Source organism: Amblyomma americanum, chromosome 2 (assembly GCF_052857255.1).
Source record: "Amblyomma americanum isolate KBUSLIRL-KWMA chromosome 2, ASM5285725v1, whole genome shotgun sequence".
In the NCBI taxonomy this organism is placed as follows: Eukaryota; Metazoa; Arthropoda; class Arachnida; order Ixodida; family Ixodidae; genus Amblyomma; species Amblyomma americanum.
This window is the reverse complement of record NC_135498.1, coordinates 174,061,542-174,085,572: the sequence shown is the minus strand read 5'-3', so window position 1 is coordinate 174,085,572 and position 24,031 is coordinate 174,061,542. Positions and strand designations below refer to the sequence as shown.

The 24,031-nt window shown below is 47.0% G+C and overlaps 1 protein-coding gene and 1 non-coding gene across 5 annotated transcripts in view; both read right to left on the bottom strand.

Annotated features, from left to right (window-relative positions):
- The window catches only part of LOC144122006 (uncharacterized), a 182,319-nt gene that overhangs the window by 3,253 nt on the left and 155,035 nt on the right, over positions 1-24,031 (bottom strand). For 2 of the 4 annotated variants that reach the window (XM_077655504.1, XM_077655505.1), the window contains 3 exons: positions 19,695-20,051; positions 16,587-17,061; positions 13,410-13,608 (listed from right to left, as the gene is read on the bottom strand). In XM_077655504.1, coding sequence (XP_077511630.1) covers positions 13,435-13,608; positions 16,587-17,061; positions 19,695-20,051 — 1,006 coding nt within the window. In that variant the 3' untranslated portion in view covers positions 13,410-13,434. The remainder of the gene's footprint in view (positions 1-13,409; positions 13,609-16,586; positions 17,062-19,694; positions 20,052-24,031) is intronic. The other 2 variants (XM_077655506.1, XM_077655507.1) reach the window with 1 other exon arrangement.
- Positions 13,859-13,932, bottom strand: TRNAT-AGU (transfer RNA threonine (anticodon AGU)). Its single transcript has one exon. It is a non-coding gene; the product is annotated as a tRNA-Thr (tRNA).

Genomic DNA, 24,031 nt, shown 5'->3' with positions numbered 1-24,031 from the left:
ATGCATTTATGGTGGAGAAAATTCAATTTAAATATCGTTCCGCCAGTCCACTCAAGCTCTTGATGTCCTTATGCAGAAGGATGGGCTCCCACCATTTTCAAGTCCGTGGCAGTGTACAGTAGCCTCTGGGTTTTTGCACCAAAGAATTGGTGTTGGTGCATGCATTCACATGCGAAATTCGACTGATGGTGTCACTTGTGTTTAACTCTTTCAAATTATTAAAGCTCCATTTTCCATGAAAGTGGTCTCATTGTGATTTGAATGTGTTACCCTATTAGGTTTCACTTCAATTAGTTCTATTATTTCTCAGAAAATAGAAGGTTTAAGGGGGGGACGCAGCTATCAAATCGTGCAAATCTTGAAAAAAAATTTAATTTTAGAATATATCAGATTTCATATCTATAAGGTTTTTTTAATCACACGCCAAAAAAATTTTCCCTGAAACCAACCCAGAAGTGACTTTAAAAAATGGTTTTGAGACCGTTAGTAGCAAAAAGCTGGCTGAAACATCCATGAAAATGCCAGTTTTCTCGGAAGTGTTTTTTGACCCGACTGTTCTGTTTGCGGGAAGCGTAGCACAACAATTGCTTGATGAATTTTCACACTGTCAGTTGCATCTTATTTCTTGATAAATTCTTTCTGCAGTGACGTTCGTATATTTTTGTACTCAGTTTTTTTACTTTGCAACTACTTTGACATGACAATAATGGGTGCACAATGTAAGCACTGATTAATGCTCTGTGTACGAAACAATCACGTTGACAAAAATATTTGGAGAATGTCACAGCATGAGCCATTCCTTTAGTTAAAATTTAAGAGCAACTCTAGGCTTCTAAAACGTTTTGTTTTCATGCCAAGCTTTCTAGAACTTTGGTAAAGCAATGAAGCAAATAAAGATATTAAATGTCAGAACTACTGAAGGTACCGTAAAAACCGGAATATAGGTCGAACTTTTTTTTCAAAAAACTATGGTGAAAAGTCGACCCCCGTCTTATATTCCGGTCATTGGCGGAAAAAATACGGAAGTCTTGCAACAATGGGTGGCTGAAGTCAACAGCCTCCATCACCATCGCCATCAGCAGCAGTGCCGCCATTTTGCGTTTCAGTAGATGCATAGCGGAAGCTAACGGCAATTTACCGTCGCCTTCAAGAAAAACACGATTGAGTACGAGGAAGCTCACGGGAACCTGGCCGCACAGCGCGAATTTGGAGTATCCAAAAAGAGCATTCAGTACTGGCGGAGGCAGAAGCTGCGTATTACAGCTTGCAGCAACCAGAAGAAAACATCATTTCGTGGGCAGACCGTAGTGTATCGAGAATAGGAAGGAAACGTTGCGCTGCGAGCAAGATCGCTGCCTGTGACTGCCGAATGCATCCGCGTGAAAGCGGCAGAGATCGCGCGTGCCTCTAGACTCACGAGGGTGCAATTCAAAGGCTCGCCATCCTGGTTGCGGCGATTCAGCAAGAGGAGGGCTTTGCTCTACGGCGCCGTACTTGCCTGTGCCAGAAACACACACGCGGGCCGATTGGTGCGCGATATTGTTAAAAAATTTGCCGGCTGTACATACAAGCAGCATTTAAATGAAATTAAATACTGTCACCATTGTGCAACCTCTCTAGTCGCATTTGTTTCAAAGTAAGGACTTTCCCATTCGGTACTTTTCCCATTGAAAAAGATCTTTTTCATTTTTAGAATTGGTTAGTTAGGGGGTCGACCTATATTCCGGTCCGACCTATAGTCCGGTTTTTACGGTATATAAGTGAAAATTTGTATTTAATCATTTAGAGTACTTTCCAATAAGCATGCCTAATTTCTTCACACTACGGCAAAAATTAAAAAATTTCATCTCTGAAACCCGTCATCTCTCTGAATTTCACCTCTGAAAGCCCAACCCTTTTTGTTAGCCTCTTATGTTTCTGCCTTACAGGCAAGTACCAGTAAGATACAGCTGTTGTATACTTTACTCTTGAGGGATACTGATAAGCTGCCGTTAACCAATAACCTAAGGTTACAAAGAGGCTACTTTCACTGAAAACGAAGCTTTCATAAGCTAAACGAAGCGAAAAAATGAGATGCAGGTGTTGACATCAACAGCCATTTTCATAAGCAATCTACAGAAACAGGCCAGTTGTTTGGCTGTGGACATATGAGGTGGCGGAGGGAAATGAGTTTTGCCAGTCTCTGATGTCATGTCCTTGCCTCCCCAATGAGCTCCCGCTGTGTAAATATTATGTGTGCGGCAAAGTTCTGCAGATTTATTTCCTAATTTCTCTTCCATTCCAGAGAATTAGATAGTGCGTGTGCTATACTGGCAGACTCTGCGTCTGACAGACTTGGAATTAATAAGGTTCTCCTGTGTACAGTCCCCTGCAGTTTTAAAGTATGCCATTTATGTGTTCTTCAAAAAAAAAAAAAGAGCCTTCAATTGTCAGTTGCAACCATGTTGCTACATGCTTTGTAATCTGTGCAATGCTCTCTTTAAACCTTCCCGATCCACACCCCTATACAGGAATATTTGTCTCGAACTGTGAAATTTGCTACTGATGGTCAGAGCCAATATCTTCCATGGCCACACAGCTACGACCAACGAAAGGAAAATTTCTCACCAATAAAACGTCTTACAATGCATACTGTACTTATTCGAATCTAGACCAATAGATTTAAGAACATGAGATACGAAACTCTTAGGTCAGCTTAGATTTGAGGACATAAAAATAATTCATAGAGCATGATGACAACTTATCAAAACAAGAAAAATAGCATGCAAGTAGTGCCTTCACAACACTCCACCACAAGACAGGACTGTAGCTGTTACTATATCTGCAGCCATAGCTGTGGGAAGCACAGGAAGCTGCCATCATTTTGACTGCGTTTACCATATTTACTCGTGCAATAAATGCACTTCTTTTCTCCCCCCCAAAAAAACTGCCAATTTGGAGCCAATTTGAAATATTCAGAGAAAAATATAAGCGATAAAAAAGGGGACGGATTATAGGCTGCCTGAATAGATACTTCATTTGGTACGACTCACCTTCAAAATCCAAAAAGAAAAACCTGGAGGGGACACTTAAGCTTCAGCTTAAAGGAATGACACGACAGCATTATTGAGTTAATGCCCATATACAGTAGAACTTCGATTATACGACTTTTATGGGACCGTGCGAGACCATCGCATAATCAGGGTGTTGCATAATAGAGATTCTCACACAAGTGATACATTTGCGCAATAGAGCGTCCACTACTCTGGCTCTGATTGAAACTTTGGTTGAAAGGAAATAAAGGATGATTTGGGCGATGCATCAGAAATAACTGCTCTGACCCTTCGAAGACGTTTTGTGGTGTGCAGTATGACCATGCCAGTGCCATATGTCTTTCTGTTCAGACTTCCTCTAGAATCGCCGTCACCCCGCAGCAACAGGCAGCAGCGTCTATGCTTGGAATTCACATCAAAAAGCAAACAAAAACACAATGCTTGTGTGCGGCGCGAATGAGCTGGCAGCGCGGTTTCTGTAGTGATGTGCGTCCCACCGGGTGGCAGCACGTTGCTGGCTCACGGTTTGCTCGGTCTGGCTAGGCCTAACGTCTTCGGCACTGAAGCCACAGTGCGCTTTCAAACTAGCTGTTGGTGATCACAGAAACGTCTAATCTTGTTAACGCCTCAACAATAATTTCATGCTGGTATGACCGTACAGTTTCTTTCCGTAATGCCTTTTTCAACAAGCCGCTGTGGTGGCTCAGTGGTTATGGTGCTCAGCTGCTGACCCCGCAAGTTCGATCCTGGCCGCGGCGGTTGCATTTCGATAGAGGCAAAATCCTAGAGGCTCGTGTACTGTGCGATGTCAGTGAACATTAAAGAGTCCCAGGTGGTCGAAATTATCCGGAGCCCTCCACTGCGGCGTCCCTCATAGCCCGAGTCACTTTGGGATGTTAAACCCCATTAATCAAACCAAACCTTCATCAATGAAGCGTGCGGAAAAACAGGCCAGGCGAGCTGCCTTGTACTTGCGGCAGCGGGTCATACGCGCAGAGTCGAGTCCGAGCCGTCTGCAGAATCGTCATTATAGGCCGTCATGCGCTTGACTGCATCGTTGAGCGCACATCTCCGTCTTGATTCTTATCTGGAACCAGCTTGCAAAAGCAGAAGAAATTGCGCTGCGGCTGAATGTAGAGTTTGCGTGCAGCAATGGCTGGCTTGACCGTTTTCGGAGAAGGCATGGACTAGCCTTTCATTGTGTTGTTGGCGAGGCCGCTGCAGTGGACGAAACGGCCTGCAGCGATTGGAGGTAGAACAACCTGAATGACCTCATGGAAGAAGATGACCCTCAAGATATTACAATGTGGACAAAACTGCACTATTCTACCAGCTGCTTCCAAACAAAATGCTCGCATCTGCTGGTGATAACTGCGTGGTGGGAAAGCACAGCAAGCTTCGGGTAATGGTCCTTGTGGGCACGAATGTGACTAGGACTGACAAGCTAAGGTTGCTGGTGATTGAGAAATCTAAAGCACCTCGCTGCTTTAAAAACATAAAAATGCTCCAAGTCACGTACATGGCTGATTCGAAGGTATGGATGACGCAAGCGCTCTTCGAGCGGTGGCTTCAGGAGATGGATCACCGCTTCCAGAGACAGAAAAGTTCTGTTTGTTGTTAACTGTCCTGGACACACGCGACCTGATACTAACAAACAGCCCCGAGAATGTATCATCCATCAGTTACCTTCCTGAAATCAGCGATCACGAAGTCATGCACGCTTTATTCTCATTTACCTCGACTCAAAAACAGACATCCGATAAAACGATACACCTCTACGGTAAGGGTAACTATAATGCAATAACTGAAGAACTTAACACCTTTTTTCCTGAATACGTATCCGCATTTCACACTCGCTCAATTCGTGAAAACTGGCTGATATTCAAGAACAAATTCAATCATCTCACTAATATGTTCGTACCAAGGATTACCTTTCATACTAATCGCAATAAACCATGGTTTACCCAGCACTTAAAACGACTCGAAAACAAAAAGAAACGATTGTTTCGTACCGCCAAACGAAACGACACCTGCCGCATGGGGAAAATACTTCGAGGCCGAAAAATCATACCTACTTTCTGTTCGTAACGCCAAGTACTCATTTTATCACAATGACTTACCAAACTTACTTATAAGAAACCCCAAGCAATTCTGGCAAGTTTTAAACCCAACACATCCTCCCGATATTAAACTGACGAATGATTCACATGAAGCAGTGACTGACCATGATTGCGCAGAAATATTTAACCATGCATTCACATCTGTGTTCACTACCGAACCCAACGCACTTTCACAATTACCACCCTTTAACTTAGAAACCCCCATGCCGGCAGTCACGTTCGTCGAAGAAGGCATTTCATCCATAATTCGTAATATGAAACTTTCATCATCAGCTGGCATGGACCTGATTAATTCAAAACTATTGAAAAACGTGGAATCAATTTGTGCATCATATTTATGTCTCATTTTCTCACAGTCACTCTCCTCAGGAATTTTGCCTCTTGATTGGAAAATGGGGAAGGTCGTTCCAGTCTACAAATCAGGTAACAGAGACTCGCCCTTGAATTACCGCCCCATTTCATTGACTAGTGTGCCTTGTAAAATCATGGAACATGTCATCTACTCACAAATCGTAAACTTCTTGGACCGAAACCATTTCTTTCACCCCTCACAACATGAGTTTCGTAAGGGCCTCTCTTGCGAAACCCAACTAGCGCTTTTCCTTCACGACTTACAAGCTAATCTAGACCGTAATATGCAGACAGACACCCTCTTTCTTGATTTCGCCAAAGCTTTTGACAAGGTTCCCCACCGCCGGCTATTACTAAAACTCTCAAAGCTGAACCTGCCCCCTAATACTCTCAAATGGATTGAAGAATTCCTAACTAACCGTTCTCAGTCAGTCTATCTTAAAGGCCATCTGTCTACATCTCTCCCGGTTACTTCAGGGGTCCCACAAGGTTCTGTCCTCGGTCCCCTCCTATTCTTAATATATATTAACGACTTGCCCCTGCATGTTTCCTGTAGTATTCGAATTTTTGCAGATGATTGTGTTATTTACCGCACCATTAATAACTGTCACGATCAATACACTCTTCAGACAGAGCTTAACAACGTACTAAATTGGTGTGATAACTGGCTAATGTCCCTCAATCCTACTAAATGTAAACTCATGTCCTTCACTCGTCGTCACAATCCATATCTCTTTCATTATTCAATTTCTAACACACAGATTGAGCAAGTACAATCATATAAATATCTAGGAGTCACCCTCTCTTCTAATCTATCATGGCAGGTTCATATTGGTAACATCATTTCAGCATCAAACAAAACACTCGGTTTTCTAAAACGTCACCTTCGTCTTGCCCCACCAAATGTTAAATTGCTCGCGTATAAATCACTTATAAGACCCAAATTAGAATATGCATCCCCCATCTGGAGCCCACAACAAGCATATCTAATCACCGCATTGGAAGCTGTGCAGAATCGTGCTGCCCGATTCATTCATTCCTCATACTCATATGACGTCAGTGTCTCATCCTTGAAAGCTACATCCGGACTGCCACCCCTCTCTTTTCGTCGTCGAAATTGCTAGCCTCACCCTTTATCACAAATTCTTTTATTCTTCTCTCAATCAAGCACCGTATATCGCCGCCGCATCACGCATATCTCACCGCACCAGTCATCCCCTTCAAGTTGCCCGCCCACTATTACGCACTACTGCGTTTTCAGCTTCGTTGTTTCTTCGAGCAGCCACGGACTGGAACGGCCTACCCCATGACATCGTCGCCATCGCTTCAACATCTGCTTTTCAAGAAAGCGTAACAGATCACCTTCAATGTTAAATTACCATCGCTGTTTGTTTTCCTCACTACAAATGTAATCCCACCCCTTATGTAACACCCCCTGAAATGGGGGCCTTTAAGGAATAAAACTGAACTGAACTGAACATGGTCACATCACTGGACTTTCTGCCATCCGTCTGGAATTTCTACCAGCAAATACAACAGCGAAGCTGCAGCCCATGGACCAGGGAGTGATAAGCAGCTTGAAGAGGCAGTACTGGCACTCTCTGTTGCAGAAGATGCTAATTTGCATGGAGATTAGTAAAGGCCACACAGTGAACCTGCTAAGTGCTGTCCACTTACTGACAGTGCCTGGAAGCAGGTTAATGAAGCGACCATTGCCAATGCCTTCAGCCATGCGGGGTTTGTTGCGCCTAGTGACTGCTCAGCGCAGAATGATACTATGAGTGAGAACTTCACTGTGAACTTGGAGGAGAGAAGCATTGTTTCTACGCTGAGCAGTAAAGGTGTCTCTGTTGATATGAGTACGTATGTCAGCATTGATGAAGGTGTGCAAACGTGCAGGGCTGACACACTGGGAGCCTTAATTGAAGAGGTTCTCAACCCATCATCGGAAACTGCTGCTGACGATGACAGCATGGACGTTGCGCCTGAATCTCCACTGGTGACCTGTGATGCAGCTGACGCTTGCCTGGACACTTTAAGGGGGAAAGAGGGTCTTAGAGAAAAATTTTTTAATATTGGACTTAGCATAATGAAAACTTCGGCTATTATGTATGTTAGTGTGCTGATTTCAAATATGGTGTCCATTTTTGTGTAATTATGTCGTTTGTTATTAATTCAAGAATTTAAGTAAAATTATTCTGACAACTTTATGAAAAAATTGGCTACTCAGATTCAAATAATTTTTATTCCAGTGGATTCTACTGTTATTAATGCTTGCAATAAGGGTACTTTCGGTGTACTAGCCCTTCTGTAACCAAAGTTACAATGCTTTGAAGTTCACAAAAAAGTGGCAAGGAAAAAAGTGATTTTTATTAATGCCGTTTAGTATTTTCACAGTTTATTAAGAGTGCTGTTAGTGGTTTTATTGCAAGGTCCAATTATTCAGCTTTCAAATAAAACAAGAATGGTGAAAATCGCGCGAACCAAAGCCGGGAAAAGCTTGTCAGCAGTGTGTAGGGTGGTGCAGAAAATGAAACTGAGAAAAATGCAAAAAACGAAATCATACATTCTGAAGCTGTGTAAGCACATTACAGTGCTTAATTTTCCAAAACAAACAGCTTAGAAGGCGCATAGTGAATAGTCTGAATCACATTTTTGCCGTTGCCGCCGCTTAGCAAGCTGCAAAAAAGATTTCGAGGGTGCACACTGTATTGTGAAGCAGTCTGTCGATCGCCACCAAATCTACAACCACATCGGTAGCTCCGCAGGCAATGGAGGGTTGGCGTCTACATGCTCGTTTGCTAGCGTCCACATCTTGCGCTAGGTTGCGGAAATTGCTGCCAAACTGGCGATTTTATCATCAGCGTGCTTCGCAATCCTCACGATCAGCGCTGGGCAGAAATGTGTCTAATCTGACCCGCTGCTGCCAATCTCGCCCGAGCCCGCAATTTGCTCCGTGTCGAAGGCGGATGCCGATGCTGGTAAACAAGCGCTTATCACGACCGCCGAATTGCACTGCTGTGCCTCGTTATTCCCTTATCCCTCTTCCGATTACTTTTAAGTAAAACCAACCTCCGGCTCTCCGTCATCCTCTGCAGCCGCGATATGCACCGTGCTCGGAATGAACGCCAGAACGGCTGCCAAGGTCGCGTCATCCGCCGGTTCACGCTCAGGCGATCAGGTACTCCGCTGCTACTGGCTGACGTCACTGCCGACAAACTTGCGTCTTCCGCTTACTTTCTGCGGCCTTTTTTACGTTTTTCCCCCAAACTTATGCACGCTGCGAACTTCCGATACGGTTTCAAGCCACGGCGGTCTTTTTCAAAATGGCATCGCAGGACAAGCGCGGAGCCTTCAAAAAAATGGCGCCGGCCAATGAAGCGTTTGAATTTCGCCACGTGGTGTCCAACAGCCAATAGCATTGCCGCATTTTATATTTTGTTTTCTGTCTTTTTCTCGGCGACCAATCGCAGTAGACCTTTCGTTCTGGCGGGAAAGAAAGCTTAGGCGTTGCTCTTTCAAGCGAGTCCAAAGTCACCTAGCTGCGCCGGCCATTTTTGACGTGACGCGCGACGCAAAACGGGCATTTCCTAACCTATTTTCGCGAGCTCCCTTGTCAAAATTGCATCTTTGCGAGTCGATTTCTCGTAAACTGCGCGGTATTCAGCCATGAAACTTGAAATTAAGATGGAAAATGATGAGACTTATCAAACTATGACCAAATTGAAAAGTCGATTTTTTCGCGATTTTTTGGTCCCTAAGACCCGCGTCCCCCCTTAATGCACATCTTCGAACAACGTGAGGGCACTGAAGGATATCTCAGAAGGTTAAGTGAGATGTCTGCATTTGTAGCAGCCAGACCATTTTCACGACAGACACACAAAAAAATAACAGACTGGGCAACAGTCAACACTGCCTGATGCCTTACTAGGCCAGTCAATGTGTAGCAGACCACTAGTAGTGCAACAAATACTTATGTTGCATATTTTTTTCTTAAAAGACCGTTTCATTGCTTTGTTCACATATACGAAGTATTTGGACACACACTGCATACTCGAATATCATTTTTAGAAGCACTCCTGATTAGACGAATTTCTTATAAGATGAACAGTCTTCATGGTCCCTTGGAGTCTACTGTACTGCATTTTTCAAACATACAAGGCCATCACATGAAAAAAAAAAAAGAGCAGTTTGAAGCTTTGTCACACTCACTGAAGCTGTGTCGACTGCAAAAATGGCCAATGGAAATTCGAGGGGCCAACCTAATGCTAAGCAGACATATTTGTGGGGTGTGGGACCTATTTGTGGGATCTCCAAATTCTGGTCTTAATTGAGAATGCATCATTGTGTAGCTGTTGCTTTTAAGTGGTGACTCCATGGAACTTGCTAGGTGTACACACCGAGCACCCAGTGCCACCCCGTGTCAGGCGTCGGAAAGGGGCACCGGTCTCCATGTGTCTTGAGCACGTGCCATCGGGCTTGATTAGCGAATTTCACGCAGAGAAGAGCGGCTGTGGCAGCTGCAGCCAGCTAAGCCTCGCCCGGCAGAAGTCAAAGGAGTCGCACATACCCCAATGACCGCCGACGTGCCAGAAACATTATTCGATTGAGAAGAATACTTCCGAGATTTCGAATACCAAACATTCGGATCGCATCGAATATCAAATACTTTAATATTCAACTAAACATTTTAACTTCTCAGGCATATACGCATGAGTGTACGCCGGAACGGTCTGCACATGCATATGGCAGGAGACACGAGCAGGTGCAAGCGTCGTGCCCAGATCTGCACCTGCCAGATGGTTGCACTCGTGCTTTGGCAGGACAAGTCTTAGCAGACTGCATCTGCCGCAGACACTTTTCTCATCAAAGTCACTAACCAAGCGCGACAACATAAGCACGAAGGGGAGCTAGCAACAAGACACACTGAGATGGGTGCCCCTTTCCAATGCCTGACGGCCCTGGATGCTGTGACTGCGGCGCATATACCTAGCAGGCGTCCGCGCAGTCACTGCTTAAAAGCAACGGCTGCACAACGACTCAATCGCAATAAACAGCAGCAGTCGGAGGTCCCACAAGTTGCTCTCCCGCCCCACAAATACGTTGGCACCACATGTAGGTCGACTCCACCCAATTTCAGACGGCCATTTGTGCAGAAAGTGGAGACAGCTTCAGTCAGCTTGACAAAGCTTTAATGCACTCTTCCTTTCATTTTGTGCAATCGCTTTTTGTGATAGAAAATTAATTTTGAAAACGCCTATTGTGTCACTCAGCCTTTCCTGTGTGCCTAATTATTCAAAATATTCGCTTCAAATTCACTTCGAACCAACAAATCACTATTCGCAAATAACTACTGAAAAATCAATGTAGATGGAATAGACCAGCAAACGCTGACATGAAAGGTCACTTACTCAATATCAAAGAGTTCAGCTTAAGGTAAAGACAATGCAGCGAGTTATGGAAAGAAAAATGCTAGGTGCAACTTTAAGAGACAGGAAAAGAGCAGAATGGGTGAGGGAACAAACGCATGTTGACCGCCTAGTCGAAATCAAGAGGAAGAAATGGGCTTGGGCAGGGCATGTACTGCAAAGGCAAGAAAACCACTGGCTCTTAAGGAGATAACGAAGTGGATTCCAAGAGTAGGCAAGCATAGCAGGGGGTGGCAGAGGGTTAGGTGGGCGGATGAGTTTAAGAATTTTTGTGGGCGTACGGTGGCCACACCTGGCAAAGGACAGGGTTATTCGGGGAGATGCCCTGCAGTGGCCATAGTCAGGCTGATGATGATGACTTAAAATCAGATATTTCATGATCCCGTTGATTTTATTTTTTGTTGCATTGCTTGCTTTTGTTTAATGTGTTATCATTTTAATCACTCCCCTCTGTAATGCCAAACGGCCCTGAGGGTATTAATAAATGAAATGAAATGAAAAATGTGAGTGCAGTAGCAGCCACCACCGTCTAAACCGTCTAAAGCCGGTGGGGTGGGGAGAGTTGGGTGCGCGGTGGAGTCAGAAGCACCTGCCTCTTTCTGTGTGCTTATCGCTCATTTAGCCTGTCTGATCTTGCCCTCCGAAACCGACTCATTACCTTGCATTACCGGTGCTCTCCATCGTCCCCACTCCTGGCACATGTCTGCTGTTGGTGCCTGAATCGCATGGCAGTGGTGATCGAAGTGCACTGCTCGTACTATGTCTTCTTTGTGATAGCCCGTTGTTTTGTGCTGCTTTTGCGCATTAACTGTTGTGGTGCCATGCGGCAAGACGCTACAAAAGCGAAAGCTGTGGAGACTGCTGTGTATGCCATAGAGCCCAGTCTGTTGTCAAATGGGTCCGCTCGTTGCAAACGTAGACATTCCTCTCGTGGTGGTTTGCTTTTTATTTTCATGAAACTTTCAAGTGATTTGGCCAAGTCGGCTGCTGCAACACCTTCGTTACATGAACGGTAGCCAACCGATTTTTCGGGGTCCAATAATCTGAACTTGCGCGATACTTTGGACTTTGCTGAGGAACTGTCGTGCACCTGATAGTAACTAGTACATTTTCACGACTGATAGTGCCAACAATACTGTGGAGATGGGTTTTTCAACCGAAAGTTCGTTATTTTGGCCTAATATAGGCAGAAGCGGGCATCGCTGTCACAGCCAGCCCGTTCTCCGCCACCGTGAAAGATACCATCTTGGATTAAAAGGGAATTGGTGGGCGCTGACAGCATAGTTAATACACTGACGGAGTGAATCAGAAGGACTGGCTTGGATAAACTTGGCTATTTGTTCTCTATCATTGCCATTCGAGATAATGCGACGCTCTCCGTTGCCATCGAGATGGCCTACAAGGAGCGTGCGGTAGCACTGAAAACGGTACAGCCGCGGCTTGGACGACGTCACCTGTGGTGCGGGGCAGCAAACATGGTAGAAGGGGGAAGGGAGAGTGCATTAGAAGGCGCTTGCTTCCGCTGACGTCTTCCCGTGGGTTACCTCTCGGTCTTCGTGATTGTCGCTGCCCCGTGCTAACCGACTGTTCATACTTCGCGCAGCGAGTGCTTTCGTTTGCAGCACGACTTGCAGCCACGTCACACTGTGTGGTATCGTGATGTGAGATGGTGCGGACATGACGAAAGCATGACTATGGCTCAGATACAGTCCAATAATTGGTTTTTTTGGAGGAAAGGAAATGGCACAGTATCTGTCTCATATATCATTGGACACCTGAACCATGCCGTAAGGGAAGGGATAAAAGAGGGAGTGAAGAAGAAAAGAAAAAAGAGGTGCCATAGTGGAGGGCTCCGGAATAATTTCGACCACCTGGGGATCTTTAACATGCACCAACACCGCAAAGCACAGGGGTGCCTTACCGTTTTTCCTCCACAAAAACGCAGCCACCGTGGTCGGGCTCGAACCCGGGAACTCCGGATCAGTAGTTGAGCGCCCTAACCACTGAGCTACCGCGGCGTGTGATACAGTCCAATATTATCGCTTGAAGGCGAAATATGGGGAGCAGCGATTTTCACGATTTTGAAAGGCAGTTTTCCGCAGAAAAGTTTTTTTTTTAATTTATGGATTTTTTGCACTGTTAGATTATTCGGACCATTTTCCGGGTCCCGCCACGTCCGAAAAATCGGTCGGCGGCTGTACATATGCCTCAATGGGGGCAGCTTTGGGGAACTGAGAAACTTCGTAACATTGAGGATTTTGCTACATGGAGGTTCGTTCATCCAGACTTAACTGTATCCAATTTCCTGGCTTGTACCACGTTTGTTTACAATAAAAATTACATATCTGCAAGCATGTGAGGCTAACCTATAAGTCTAGCTTAACTCAGTTTACCCCTTTAGTGTCCATTTAACTTTTGGACGTTGGCTTAGAATCGAGTACACACGGTACTGAGCAGCACTGGAGCAAAGCCCATACCTACAGCTTCCGTGACAGAATGGTACTAGAGTGCAGTAGGCGTCTTCCGGTTGATGAGGCTGCCACCAGATGGTGGACTCTGGGGTGTGCCACTCGCAGATGTGGCCTCTTCTCCTGCAGCACCTCCACCACGGAGGTTGTGCAGCAGCTGCATGAGCGCGGGGCAGCCAGACACCACGTCGAGCTCTGCTTCCAGCGTCTGAAAATGTCAGCAGCAAAGCACCAGGGTGGTGTGAAATGCACACAAAACATGAGCAGGAGCTTGTGACAGGAGTTCATTTGCTTGACATGGAAGCATGTTGGTGAAATGTTTTTAGGGGAAGCCCCCAAGGTGGAGTAAATTTGTAGTAAGGGAGTAATTACTCGTTGGCATCCACCCAAGCGCAGCCATACGGCTACAAAGGAAAGCAAACAGCTTTCTCAGAAACTTCGCAGTTAAGGAAAAATTCGTCCTGGTCCGGGGTTCGAACCCGGGACCACCGCTTCACTGGAGCAGTCACTCTACCAACTGAGTTAACCGGGACGGCAAGCTTGTGGTAGGGCGAGAGCAAACTGATAAATAACTCGAAGTGGGAACAGCATTGGTCAAATGTTTTTAGGGGAAGCCCCCAAGGTGCAGTAAATTTGTAATAAGAGAGTACCATATTTACGCGATTGTAAGTTGGCTTATTTTTTTTAATTTGAAAATCTGAAGTGGGCGGCTCGACTCGCAATCGAAACAAAAACATCGAAATATAAGTAAAGGCGAGACAAACGAGATATCGGGCATGCCACAGCGTGGTTGCACTTTTACTGTGTGGCTCCGTCGTATCTCTCTTGGTGCTGGCCTTAAGTAGCTGCTATGCCAACGCGCAGAACTGGCATCGCTTCTCCGCGCGTAGGCGGCGGCCGATGGCGCTATCGATAAGCAGCAAACTGGCACCCCACACGTGGCTGTTGACTGCGGTTGCTGCCGGATAACGTAATCGCGTTTTAAGGAAAGCTCTAGCATCCAAGTTTTCTTTTTACTTTCAAATGCGCACTCAGCGCTCAAGGGAGCGTTGATAGCTGATGGAAGGGCCGCTGTTCCAATCGAGGCGGCACCCCCCCTCGGTACGTCAGCGGTGCCGGGGAGTGTCGGTAGCCAATGGAAGAGCCGCCGCCATTCACGCGTAGTTTCTCTTTGGTTCCGACGCATTTGGCTACTACCGGCCGCGTTTTACAAGCTTTCAATATAGTGCTTCGTCAGTCATCATTTGTGCTCCAGCTTCGGCAAGCGACCACCGCTCGTTCAAGGCTACATTCAAAATGGCTGCCATTTTTTACGCCGAAGAAACGAACAGCCATGCACCGGGCTGCAAGTTCGATGTTTGGAATAGGTGATACAGGTGTGGCAGCTGCAGCGAGGAAAATTTTCAGCTGTTCCATGCGATGTCGTGATGTGGCTGTTTGCGAAGTGCGGGATTTTGCTGGACGACAATGTTAGAACGACAGGCTGTGGGACCACAGTAGCGACCACGACGGCAGCGCTAGTGAGTGTGGACGAGTAGTCCACTGACTAATGCATTTTCATTTTGGAATGTGCCCATGGGCACGCCCGCGTGTGGCAGCCGATAGCAGCTGGTGATAAACAGTGGCCGGTGGATAATGCTATTGCATTCAACTATTCAAGGCCAAACTTTAACAACCTCGGAAGGTTTTTCATTTCTCGGAAATGTAATTTGGGGGGTCGACTTACATTCGAGTCGACTTATAAACGTGTAAATAATAACTCAATGACATCAACCAATGCCAATGAGTAATTACTCCCTTATTACGAATAATAGTACTAAAGTATTTCATACTCGATTCGATTGAAAAGGCTGGTTTTTGAAGAAGCAAAAAGCTGGCTGCTGTAATTTTCAACAACTTTATTTGTCAAACAGCATTCGATCAGTATACCGTACTTACTCCATAATGAAGCCACGTTTTTTTTTCTTTTTCAGGAAAGCTGACCTTAACTGAGGGAGAGGGTTCATTACGGGGGAAAGAAAGTTTCAACAGATCTTTTTGTTAGCCAAAATTTCATACCATACAAAATTTCATGTCTGCTCATCCTTATGCTGACTCGCCCACTCATCTGCCCATTTGCCCGCTCACCCATCCTTATGCTCTCTCGCCCGCCTGGCTGCTTGCTTCCTCTGCCGCTCACTCGCCCAGCTGGCTGCTCACTTGCTTGCCTGGCCACTCGGCTGCCCGCCTGCTCGTTCGCTCACTCACCTGAACAGCCGGCCGCTCGTCTGCCTGTCTGCTCGCCTGACCATCCGCTCACTTGCTGGGCTGGTCGGCCACCTGGCCACCAGCCGGCCGCTCACTCGCCCGCCTGTCCGCTCTCTCTCGCACGTCCATTCGTCCATCCATCCATGAACAAAAACGTACGGTCTACAAGTTCTGTCTCAGTGTTGCTCGCATTCGTATATGGCTGGTGTTAAGCATCGTCCACTTCAAAAGGTGTTTGCTGTATGACGACGCAATCCGATGATTTCGCGACTGTCGACAGCGGCGCCCAATCACAAGAGAAAGTGAACAAGCTGAACACTGGCCCTGACAGTCAGGTGCACACTTTTTCATGCGAGGTTAAAAGAAAAAAGTTAATTATCATTTACAAAGTGGGGAGTGGGTTCAAAACGTCAGTAAATATGTATATTTGGTTTGGTAGTTACACTTCAGCGAGCAAATCGCCTGATGCTCTTCAATTGTTCAGAATGTGACTTATATCAATAAATGATCACTGTTCGAGGCGTGCAAAGCAATGTGTCACCACTTGCTGTCAAAATGTTGGCATAGTTGTTTTCTTTTTGAAACTCAGAAGAGAACCATGAGGCTGCATGACAACCTGATCAAGGTTAAATGTCCAATGCAAGGGTTTTTTGGCAAAATCAACTGTAGGCTCTGAAAAGCCCGTTTATGGGATATGAAATGCTTTCCAACTGAACAAAATGAGCTTCAGAAAGCAAAAGTTGTCCGGAGACTACAAGCACAGCTCAGGGTTTCTAGAGAATGCTGAAAAACTCAACCTGGCTCTGCTCCAATGTGCAATTCTGGCAGCTGCTGACTCAGCATTGCTCCTTCGTGAAAAAGGATGCGGTTTCTGCCCCGCTTTATGTACTGCACTTCAAATAGCTGGGGCCTCCCCTATCTCTTCCTGGCTCCACGCACCTCGATGACACGCTCCAGCATGGTGTCGAGCTTGTCGATGTCGTCTGTTGCCCGTTGGTAGTTGTCCTCGTAGGCCTTGCGGAACCTGCCAAACTTGGCGGCCAGGGCACGCAACTGCTCCTCTCTAAGGAGCAGCTCTTCACGCAGGCGCTCCACCTCTTGGCGCAACTGCAGCTTGGCGCAGATGGCATCCGCCTCAGAGGAGAAGCCCCGCCGTGACAGCTCCTCCTGCAGCTGGCGACCCTGCTCCTGGTTGACAGCAGCCAGGCACCGGTTCTTCTCCTTCAGGTCACCCATCTGCTGGAAGAGGAGCTCCACCTCCCGGGCGTGGCCATCCTGGAGGGTGGCCATCTGCTGCTCAAGCCGCTGTGCCCGCTCGCATGCCTGGTCCCGTTGGCGGCGCAGCTCCCCAGCCTCCAGGCCACACTGGGCCTTCTGGCAACACACCGTGTCCAGGTTCTGCTTCAGCTCCTCACTGCGTCAATCAAGGGCACTTCTATCCCGGACACCTTCCGTTCTAGGACAATGCAACCGCTACTCCCAAGTATACAACAGAGAAAAAGTACTGCACAGGGATTTACAGAGCAGTGGTGCAGGCACAACACCTGCTAACACTGGCAGTATTTGGCCATGCAGAATACAGGCCACAGGCATTCCACTCTGCACTTTGCCAAATACACATGGAGACAGACAACTCCAACTTTCTCAGCTCATTCTGGACAATCAAAAGTAAACTGCGTGCTGTCCTGCACCACCTCAGTTCTTAGTCTTTTCACCAGGCCTCATTCCATGCAACCGTTCTTATTTCATCTATGTTCAATACTGCATTTGTTGGACTGCATAGAAAGTAGGCTAGAGCAACCTTGATATCTCAAACACGGAGATAACGAATCGTTGACTGTATTGAACTCTGTATTGAACTATCGTGCTGGTGTTTCAGCACAGTGGTGTTTACTCTTCATCTAGTTTTTGTCTAAAAAGTTGCGCTGTCTTCCATCTTTCATCACCCCGAACCACCAAATAGCCTTATCAGGCACACTTGCATCTTACAAAATCTATTTAAGAAGCACATCTAACCAGTACTTTATACAGTAGGGTCCCTTTAAACAAACTTGAATGGACCAGAAAATCTGTTTCGTCTTATCAGAAGTTTGTCTTAACAGAAGTGCCACTAAAAAGGATATGCGACCATGCTATGTGTGTTGATATACTGTATGAAAACTATGAATACAATAGCCTTTCAAAGCGAGAATAATTGCAAACAGACCATATATTGGAATATGCATGAAGTGAGATGAAGACAGCAGAAACAAGCCCACGTTATCCTGCTTAAAAATGGCATTGGTGTTTTTTTTTTCATCATCTCCTTTTTCTCACTGTATCCAACAAGGGCTGCTATTCATGTGCATGTTTCTGATTTTTGCTTTCCATCCAGTTCCGATTACTTCGAAGGTGCCCACCAGGGCACCTTCTGTTAGCTCTTACCAACCCCACAAGTAGGCACACCAAGTGCCTTTCAGTCTGCCACAGGCGATGCGCACAACGCCGCCATCTCGCCATCTCTGAGCTGCGATAACACGTGTTGCAACACTGCATCAGCTGGAAATACGACCCCGGAGTTTTTACGCCTCAAGAAAACGAGCAGCTGTACATTGCTTATGCGCTCCTTATAGTCTGTTGGGGGCAATGCACGGCATGCGTCGCATGTGCGGTGCCGAGACCCGACAGGTGCAATGGTGCCCTGCCTTTTATGCACTGGCAAGAAAGCTTGCTCACAAGACAGCTTCCACACAGTTTTACTTGAAGGTGCGCAGAAGCCGTCTAATGGGGGTTGCACTTTCTAGTGTAGAAGAGCCACCGCGGTGGCTCAGTGGTTATGGCACTCGGCTGCTGACCCGAAAGACGCTGGTTCGATCCCGGCCACGGCGGTCGAATTTTCACGGAGGCGAAATTCTAGAGGCCTGCCTGTGTACTGTGCGATCTCAGTGCACGTGAAGGAACCCCAGGTGGTCCAAATTTCCGGAGCCATTCACTACAGCGTCCCTCATAGCCCGAGTTGCTTTGGGACGTTAAACACCAATAAACCAAAACCAAACCTGGCGTAGAAGCATTTTATTTTTTTTTCTTGCCGCTAAACTGAGTCACCGTGGTTCGCGGTCCCTGCGAAAGTTCGCCTTAACTGATGGAGATGCGAAACAGTTAAGTCTTAAGCAGATTTTTTTGCACACTCAAAGTCCTATCGGAAGCCAACCAAATGGTCTCACATTGTTGATCCTGTCCGAGAATTCGTTTTAACCAAGTTAGTCTTAACGGGAGACTACAGCACATTAAATTCAGTTGGATGTAAAACGAACATATCAAATTCGCCAGCACTAAGCTGTATCCACCCTGACGACAAGCAGCAGGCTTCAGCGCACAGCACTACATGAATGGGTTGGGATCGGTGTGGCAAGCATTTGCACCATGGTATGGTTCGGGCTCTCTCTCATATGCGCTGACAGCACCACGGAAAATAGAGTGGCATGGAAGGTCAGTAGCCATGCGGGCTGGCCAATCAGTACATGTTTGCCCCATAGGCATCTGTAATACCCATGACATGCCATGGAAGTAGTAGCATGGACGGTTGCAGCCTTGCAGTAATCGTGCGATGCTACGGAGAGGGCAAAAGTGGCAGCGCTTACTGTATGCAGTTGCTTTCGGGCTGACGCACCCATGACACCCTTGCTATGTGGGCAAGCCATCCGCAGGTATCACTTGGTTCACCACTGTTGTGTTCAGACGGCATTAAGAGGGGAAGCCAACATAACTAAAGTGCGAAACTCTGCCTTCTCGGCATCTGGCACTGGCAACTTCAAAACGACATCGAAAATTCCAAGCAGTCTCTCCTCATTTTCTATAAGTGCCCCTCAATTCACTGTTTGTTTACTTACTAAACTGCGCAGCTCTCGCTTGCAGTTCATAAGCTCTCATGCTAGCGCTTTTCATTTCGCCTTCGTTGAAATGTGGCCACAGCTGAACCCGTGATGTAGCACTCAGCAGCAGAACACTATAGCCATTACAACACCATTGTGGGTGCCAATGCGGAAATGACCAGCCCACTATACTCACATCTGCTCATGGTCGGTGCGCAGCCGTTCCTGGACGCGCGCCTGCATGAGCGAATGAATGCGCACCAGCTTGCCCGACAGGGATGCCAGCTCGGCCACAGCCCGTTCGTGGCTGCTGCCGCTACCACTGCCGGCCGTGACGCCAACGCTGCCGGTCAGCTTGCTGCCGTCAGTCGCCATCACCGTGCGGAAGGGCGGCACCGTGCCCACGGGCTTGCCGGCGACCGATGACTGGGCCGCGTCATCGTCCCCGGCCCCCTGCAGTTGCTGCTGGCTTCCAGATGACGCACTGCTGAGGGCACCATTTTCAGAAGGACCAGCACCACTGAGGACGCCGTTGGCAAGGCAATGGTTGGGCCTGTCAGAGGAGAGTGGCATGGTTTGAGGGTAGCGCATACCCAAGCGACATGGTGCATTTCTAGACACCGGATTATGATTATCTTCTCATAATTTGTTGGCACTGGTGTGGAAGCTGCAAAGCATACCCAAGCATTCAAAGACTGCACTAGTACAACAGTGTGGATGAGAGACCCTTTGTACTATAGGGGACAAAAGTCTTGAATTTTATGTGAAAAGCGATTTTGGCACCCAAGTGCCATATTTGTTTGCGATCATCTGATTTCACTACAGCGGCGTCACACGCCACCTGACAGCTGTGGCTAGTTGCAGAGCAAAATGCCACCTGCCACGGTGAGAGCGGGGCAATGGACATCTGGAAGGTGGTTGTCACAGGAAGATCCCAGAGGGTGGCTAGCAGTGTAATACGCCACCTGCCAACCGTGGCAGGTGGTGTGTAAAGAGCCATGTTCAAATTTCACATTATCGACCACTGTAATCATCTGTCAATATTTTCTTCTAGTTAATAAGTTCCTGGATAATATAATTCCCCAGTAACTATGATCGTCATTTCGTCAAATTCTGATTCTTAAGATGGGCTTTAGTAACAAACATAGATTTGGCAACGTAGCAGCGAGCCAAGCACAGGTGTACAACTGCCAATATCGCTTCTCCAAAATACATGAGCGCAGGGGGGTGAAACGTTTGAAAACGTTGATGAAGACAATGAAAATACCCCCGGTACTTTCGCTTTTGCTGTCAAAGGAGTGGATAGGTTGCGACCTTTCTTTAACACTAAGAACAATATAAATGTGAATATATGCCTGACCGACCTTTATGGAAAGTGTTAGAGTCAGTAATTGCCTTTCTACTCGAGTTCCATTTTTCGAAATGTTAAGGGGTTCTGAGTCGTGCTTTCCAGGACAATCAGCTTTTTCCTCGCATTCTTTCAGAATATGCATAAACGAGGCTCTGCTGCACTCCGTGTTTGCATTGCTCAGCCATACCTTCGGACACACTCCCATCTGATGATAATGAAGCTAATTACTCTCCAGCTACATTTAAACAGGACAGGCCTTTGTCGTGCTACGGACACAACCAGTCGACAGTGCTGGTGGTCATGATGCAATAGCTCTCACGCCCATACTGCTCCCATCTGCAAACGGATTCCCCACTGCACACGAACACACGGCATGGGCAGTGAACACCACTCTAGCTAGGTTGCCGGCAGCTCTAGCTTAAACTTCCATGAGTATTAACTGCAAGGGAGCCCATATGAGGAGTAACCAAAGCAGTGCACTGAAAGAGTAGCTCTCTCTGTCCACTCTGTGAGTTTGGACCAGAAAATATTGCTGGCTCTGATCAGGCCCCCCAACTGGTAGAAAGAGGCCATTCTCAGCACGGCCGTAATCCTCCCGGATCCACTTGAATCATGAGACTACAAACAGTCAGTCCTTTTGGGAGAGCATCCCCTACAGTCCATATGGTCTGGACATAGCTGGGTCTACTACTGGTTCAAGAGTGCTCGCTGTTGGGTAAATTGTGGTAATGGTATGTGGGGTGTGACGTCCCGAAGTGACATGTGTGCGAAGAGGGATGTAGTAGAGGCCTCCGGTAAAATAAACTTTGGCCACCTGGGATTCTTTAAGGTGCACTCACATTGCACAGCAGATGGACATTTCTGAATCTCGCCTCTACCGAAATGCAGCCACCGTGGCTTGCTTAGATTCCGCTACTTTGGGATCAGCAGCCCAATGCCAAAGCCGCTGAGCCACCACAGCAGAAACAAGGAAAAAATCATTTCATCATTCATAATTAGGTAAAAAACAGATGCCATTTCCAGCTGGATTCTCATGCCCTTCCAGCTGTAAACCCTTCAATCCGAGCTGGAACGACATCTGTTTCCAGCTAAATTACTGAACCACAGATAGTGTCCAACTGGAATGGCTTTTTTTTTTTTGCAGCTGGAATAGCTCTATCTTGAATCTACTCCATTTACTGCTGGAAAACATCACTCCAGCTGAAAATTCAGGCAGAAAAGCACTTTTCCGGCTGAAATGAGTACCCCTGATGAAAGTCTGCCTTGGCTCAATTTTCATATAAATAAGTGAATCAATATACATTGATTAAATTATTGTGCCAGGTGACTTTCCACTTCTGCTGCAAATAAAAAATGGCCAGTATGATATAATCAAGTAAATACGGTAACCGTCCTAGAGGTGCAACACAAACAACTCCAAACAATTATTGTTCTCTGTAAAAAATGATGCTCTGGCTCTTCACTATGTGACCTTTGTCCAGCAGCAAAAGGCACATTTACTGGTGAGAAAACTGACTTGTGACAGTCAACTTGACTTGTGATGTCCTTAGTGTGGTGTACCCTCCCGAGTCCTTAGTGCTATGTAGATGTACCGTATTTACTCGTGTAATCCTCGCACTTTTTTTTCCCTGAAAATCAACGCGAAGTTTGGGGGTGCGATAATTATGCGGGGAAAATTTTCAAGCAAATGTTTCGGAGTGTTAAATGTAAAGATGAATGGGTGCAAGATCAGGATTGTCAGGTCCGCAATTGTAAATATAACGAAAACATTACTTTTAAGCGTAACTTACCTTTGTTATGGAAGTACAGGGTGAACATAAGCTCAAGCTGCTAAAGCACTTTATTTTCCGCGCGCAACCTCCCCGTCACAACTCGCGTTGCATACGTCCTGCAGGCAATTCTACTCTTCATCAGAGTCCGTGTCGACACTGGAATCGATGGTTTCTTCATCTTCCGATGCTTCTTCGTCGTCCCATACCAGGTGTTCCTCGGTCGTATCCAGGGCGTCAGAAATTCCTGTTTTCTTGAAGCTTCTGGCCACCATGTTTACATCAATCATCCCCCATGCCTCTGATACCCAGCTGCACAGCAGCTCCATGGACGGTCTTTTGACCTTGGCGCCCGGCATCAGAGCATGTTCACCTTCGGCCATCCATTCTGCGTACAGCCTCCGGACGTTATCTTTAAATGGCTTGTTCAAAGATACGTCAAGAGGCTGTAGCATTGATGTGAGGCCGCCGGGTATAACAGCCAGGTCCGTGCGCAGTTCCTTGAACTTCGCCCGAACCGACTCTTGAAGATGGCCCGAAAGCTATCAAGCACGAGGAGCGACGGAAAAAGAAGCGCTCCCGGTCGTCACCCCCACACAGTCTTCACTCAGTCCACCATAAGGTCCGCGGTCATCCACCCCTTTTCTTGAACGCGCACGTGTATACCAGGGGGGAGCTTTCCATTCGGGAGGGTCTTCCGCTTGAAAATGACGTACGGTGGGAGCTTCCGCCCGTCCGCCGTCACGCCTAGCATGACCGTGCACCTCTGTTTTTCGGAACCTGTAGTCCTGACGTGCACAGTCCGAGCGCCTGTCTGTTTGACTGTCCTGCTGCTGGGCATATCGAAATTCAGCGGAGTTTGGTCCGCGTTCCCTATCTGGGAGAGCAAGAAGTTTTTCTCCTGCCGGATCCTGATAACGAATCGATGGAAGTCCACTATTTTCGCTTCATAGGCTGCGGGCAGGCGCTGGCAAAGCGTCGTTCGCCTCCTGAGCGAGAGCCCATTGCGCCGCATAAATCGTGTGGCCCACTCGTTACTAGCGCGGAAGTCTTGCACCCGGATGCCCTCCTTTCTTGCGATTACGAGCGCCTGGTTCCGTATCAAATCAATCAACACAGCACACCCATCCGCTTGTCGAGCCTTCATAGATTCCAATAAAGAGGATTCGACGGCAGGAAATTTCCCAGTCTTCGGTCCACGGAAGGCCCGGCGCGTCTTACCATTCGTCTTGAGTTCGTCGTGCTGCCGTCTCCAATACCGGACGCAAAACTCGTTGACGCCGAAGTGTCTGCTGGCGGCGCGGTTGCCATGTTCCAACGCATACTCAATAGCTTTTAGCTTAAAAGCAGCTGCGTAGCTTGCGTAGCGTCCCATGGCGAAGCGGCACAAAGAGCACGGTGCAACACGCAAAC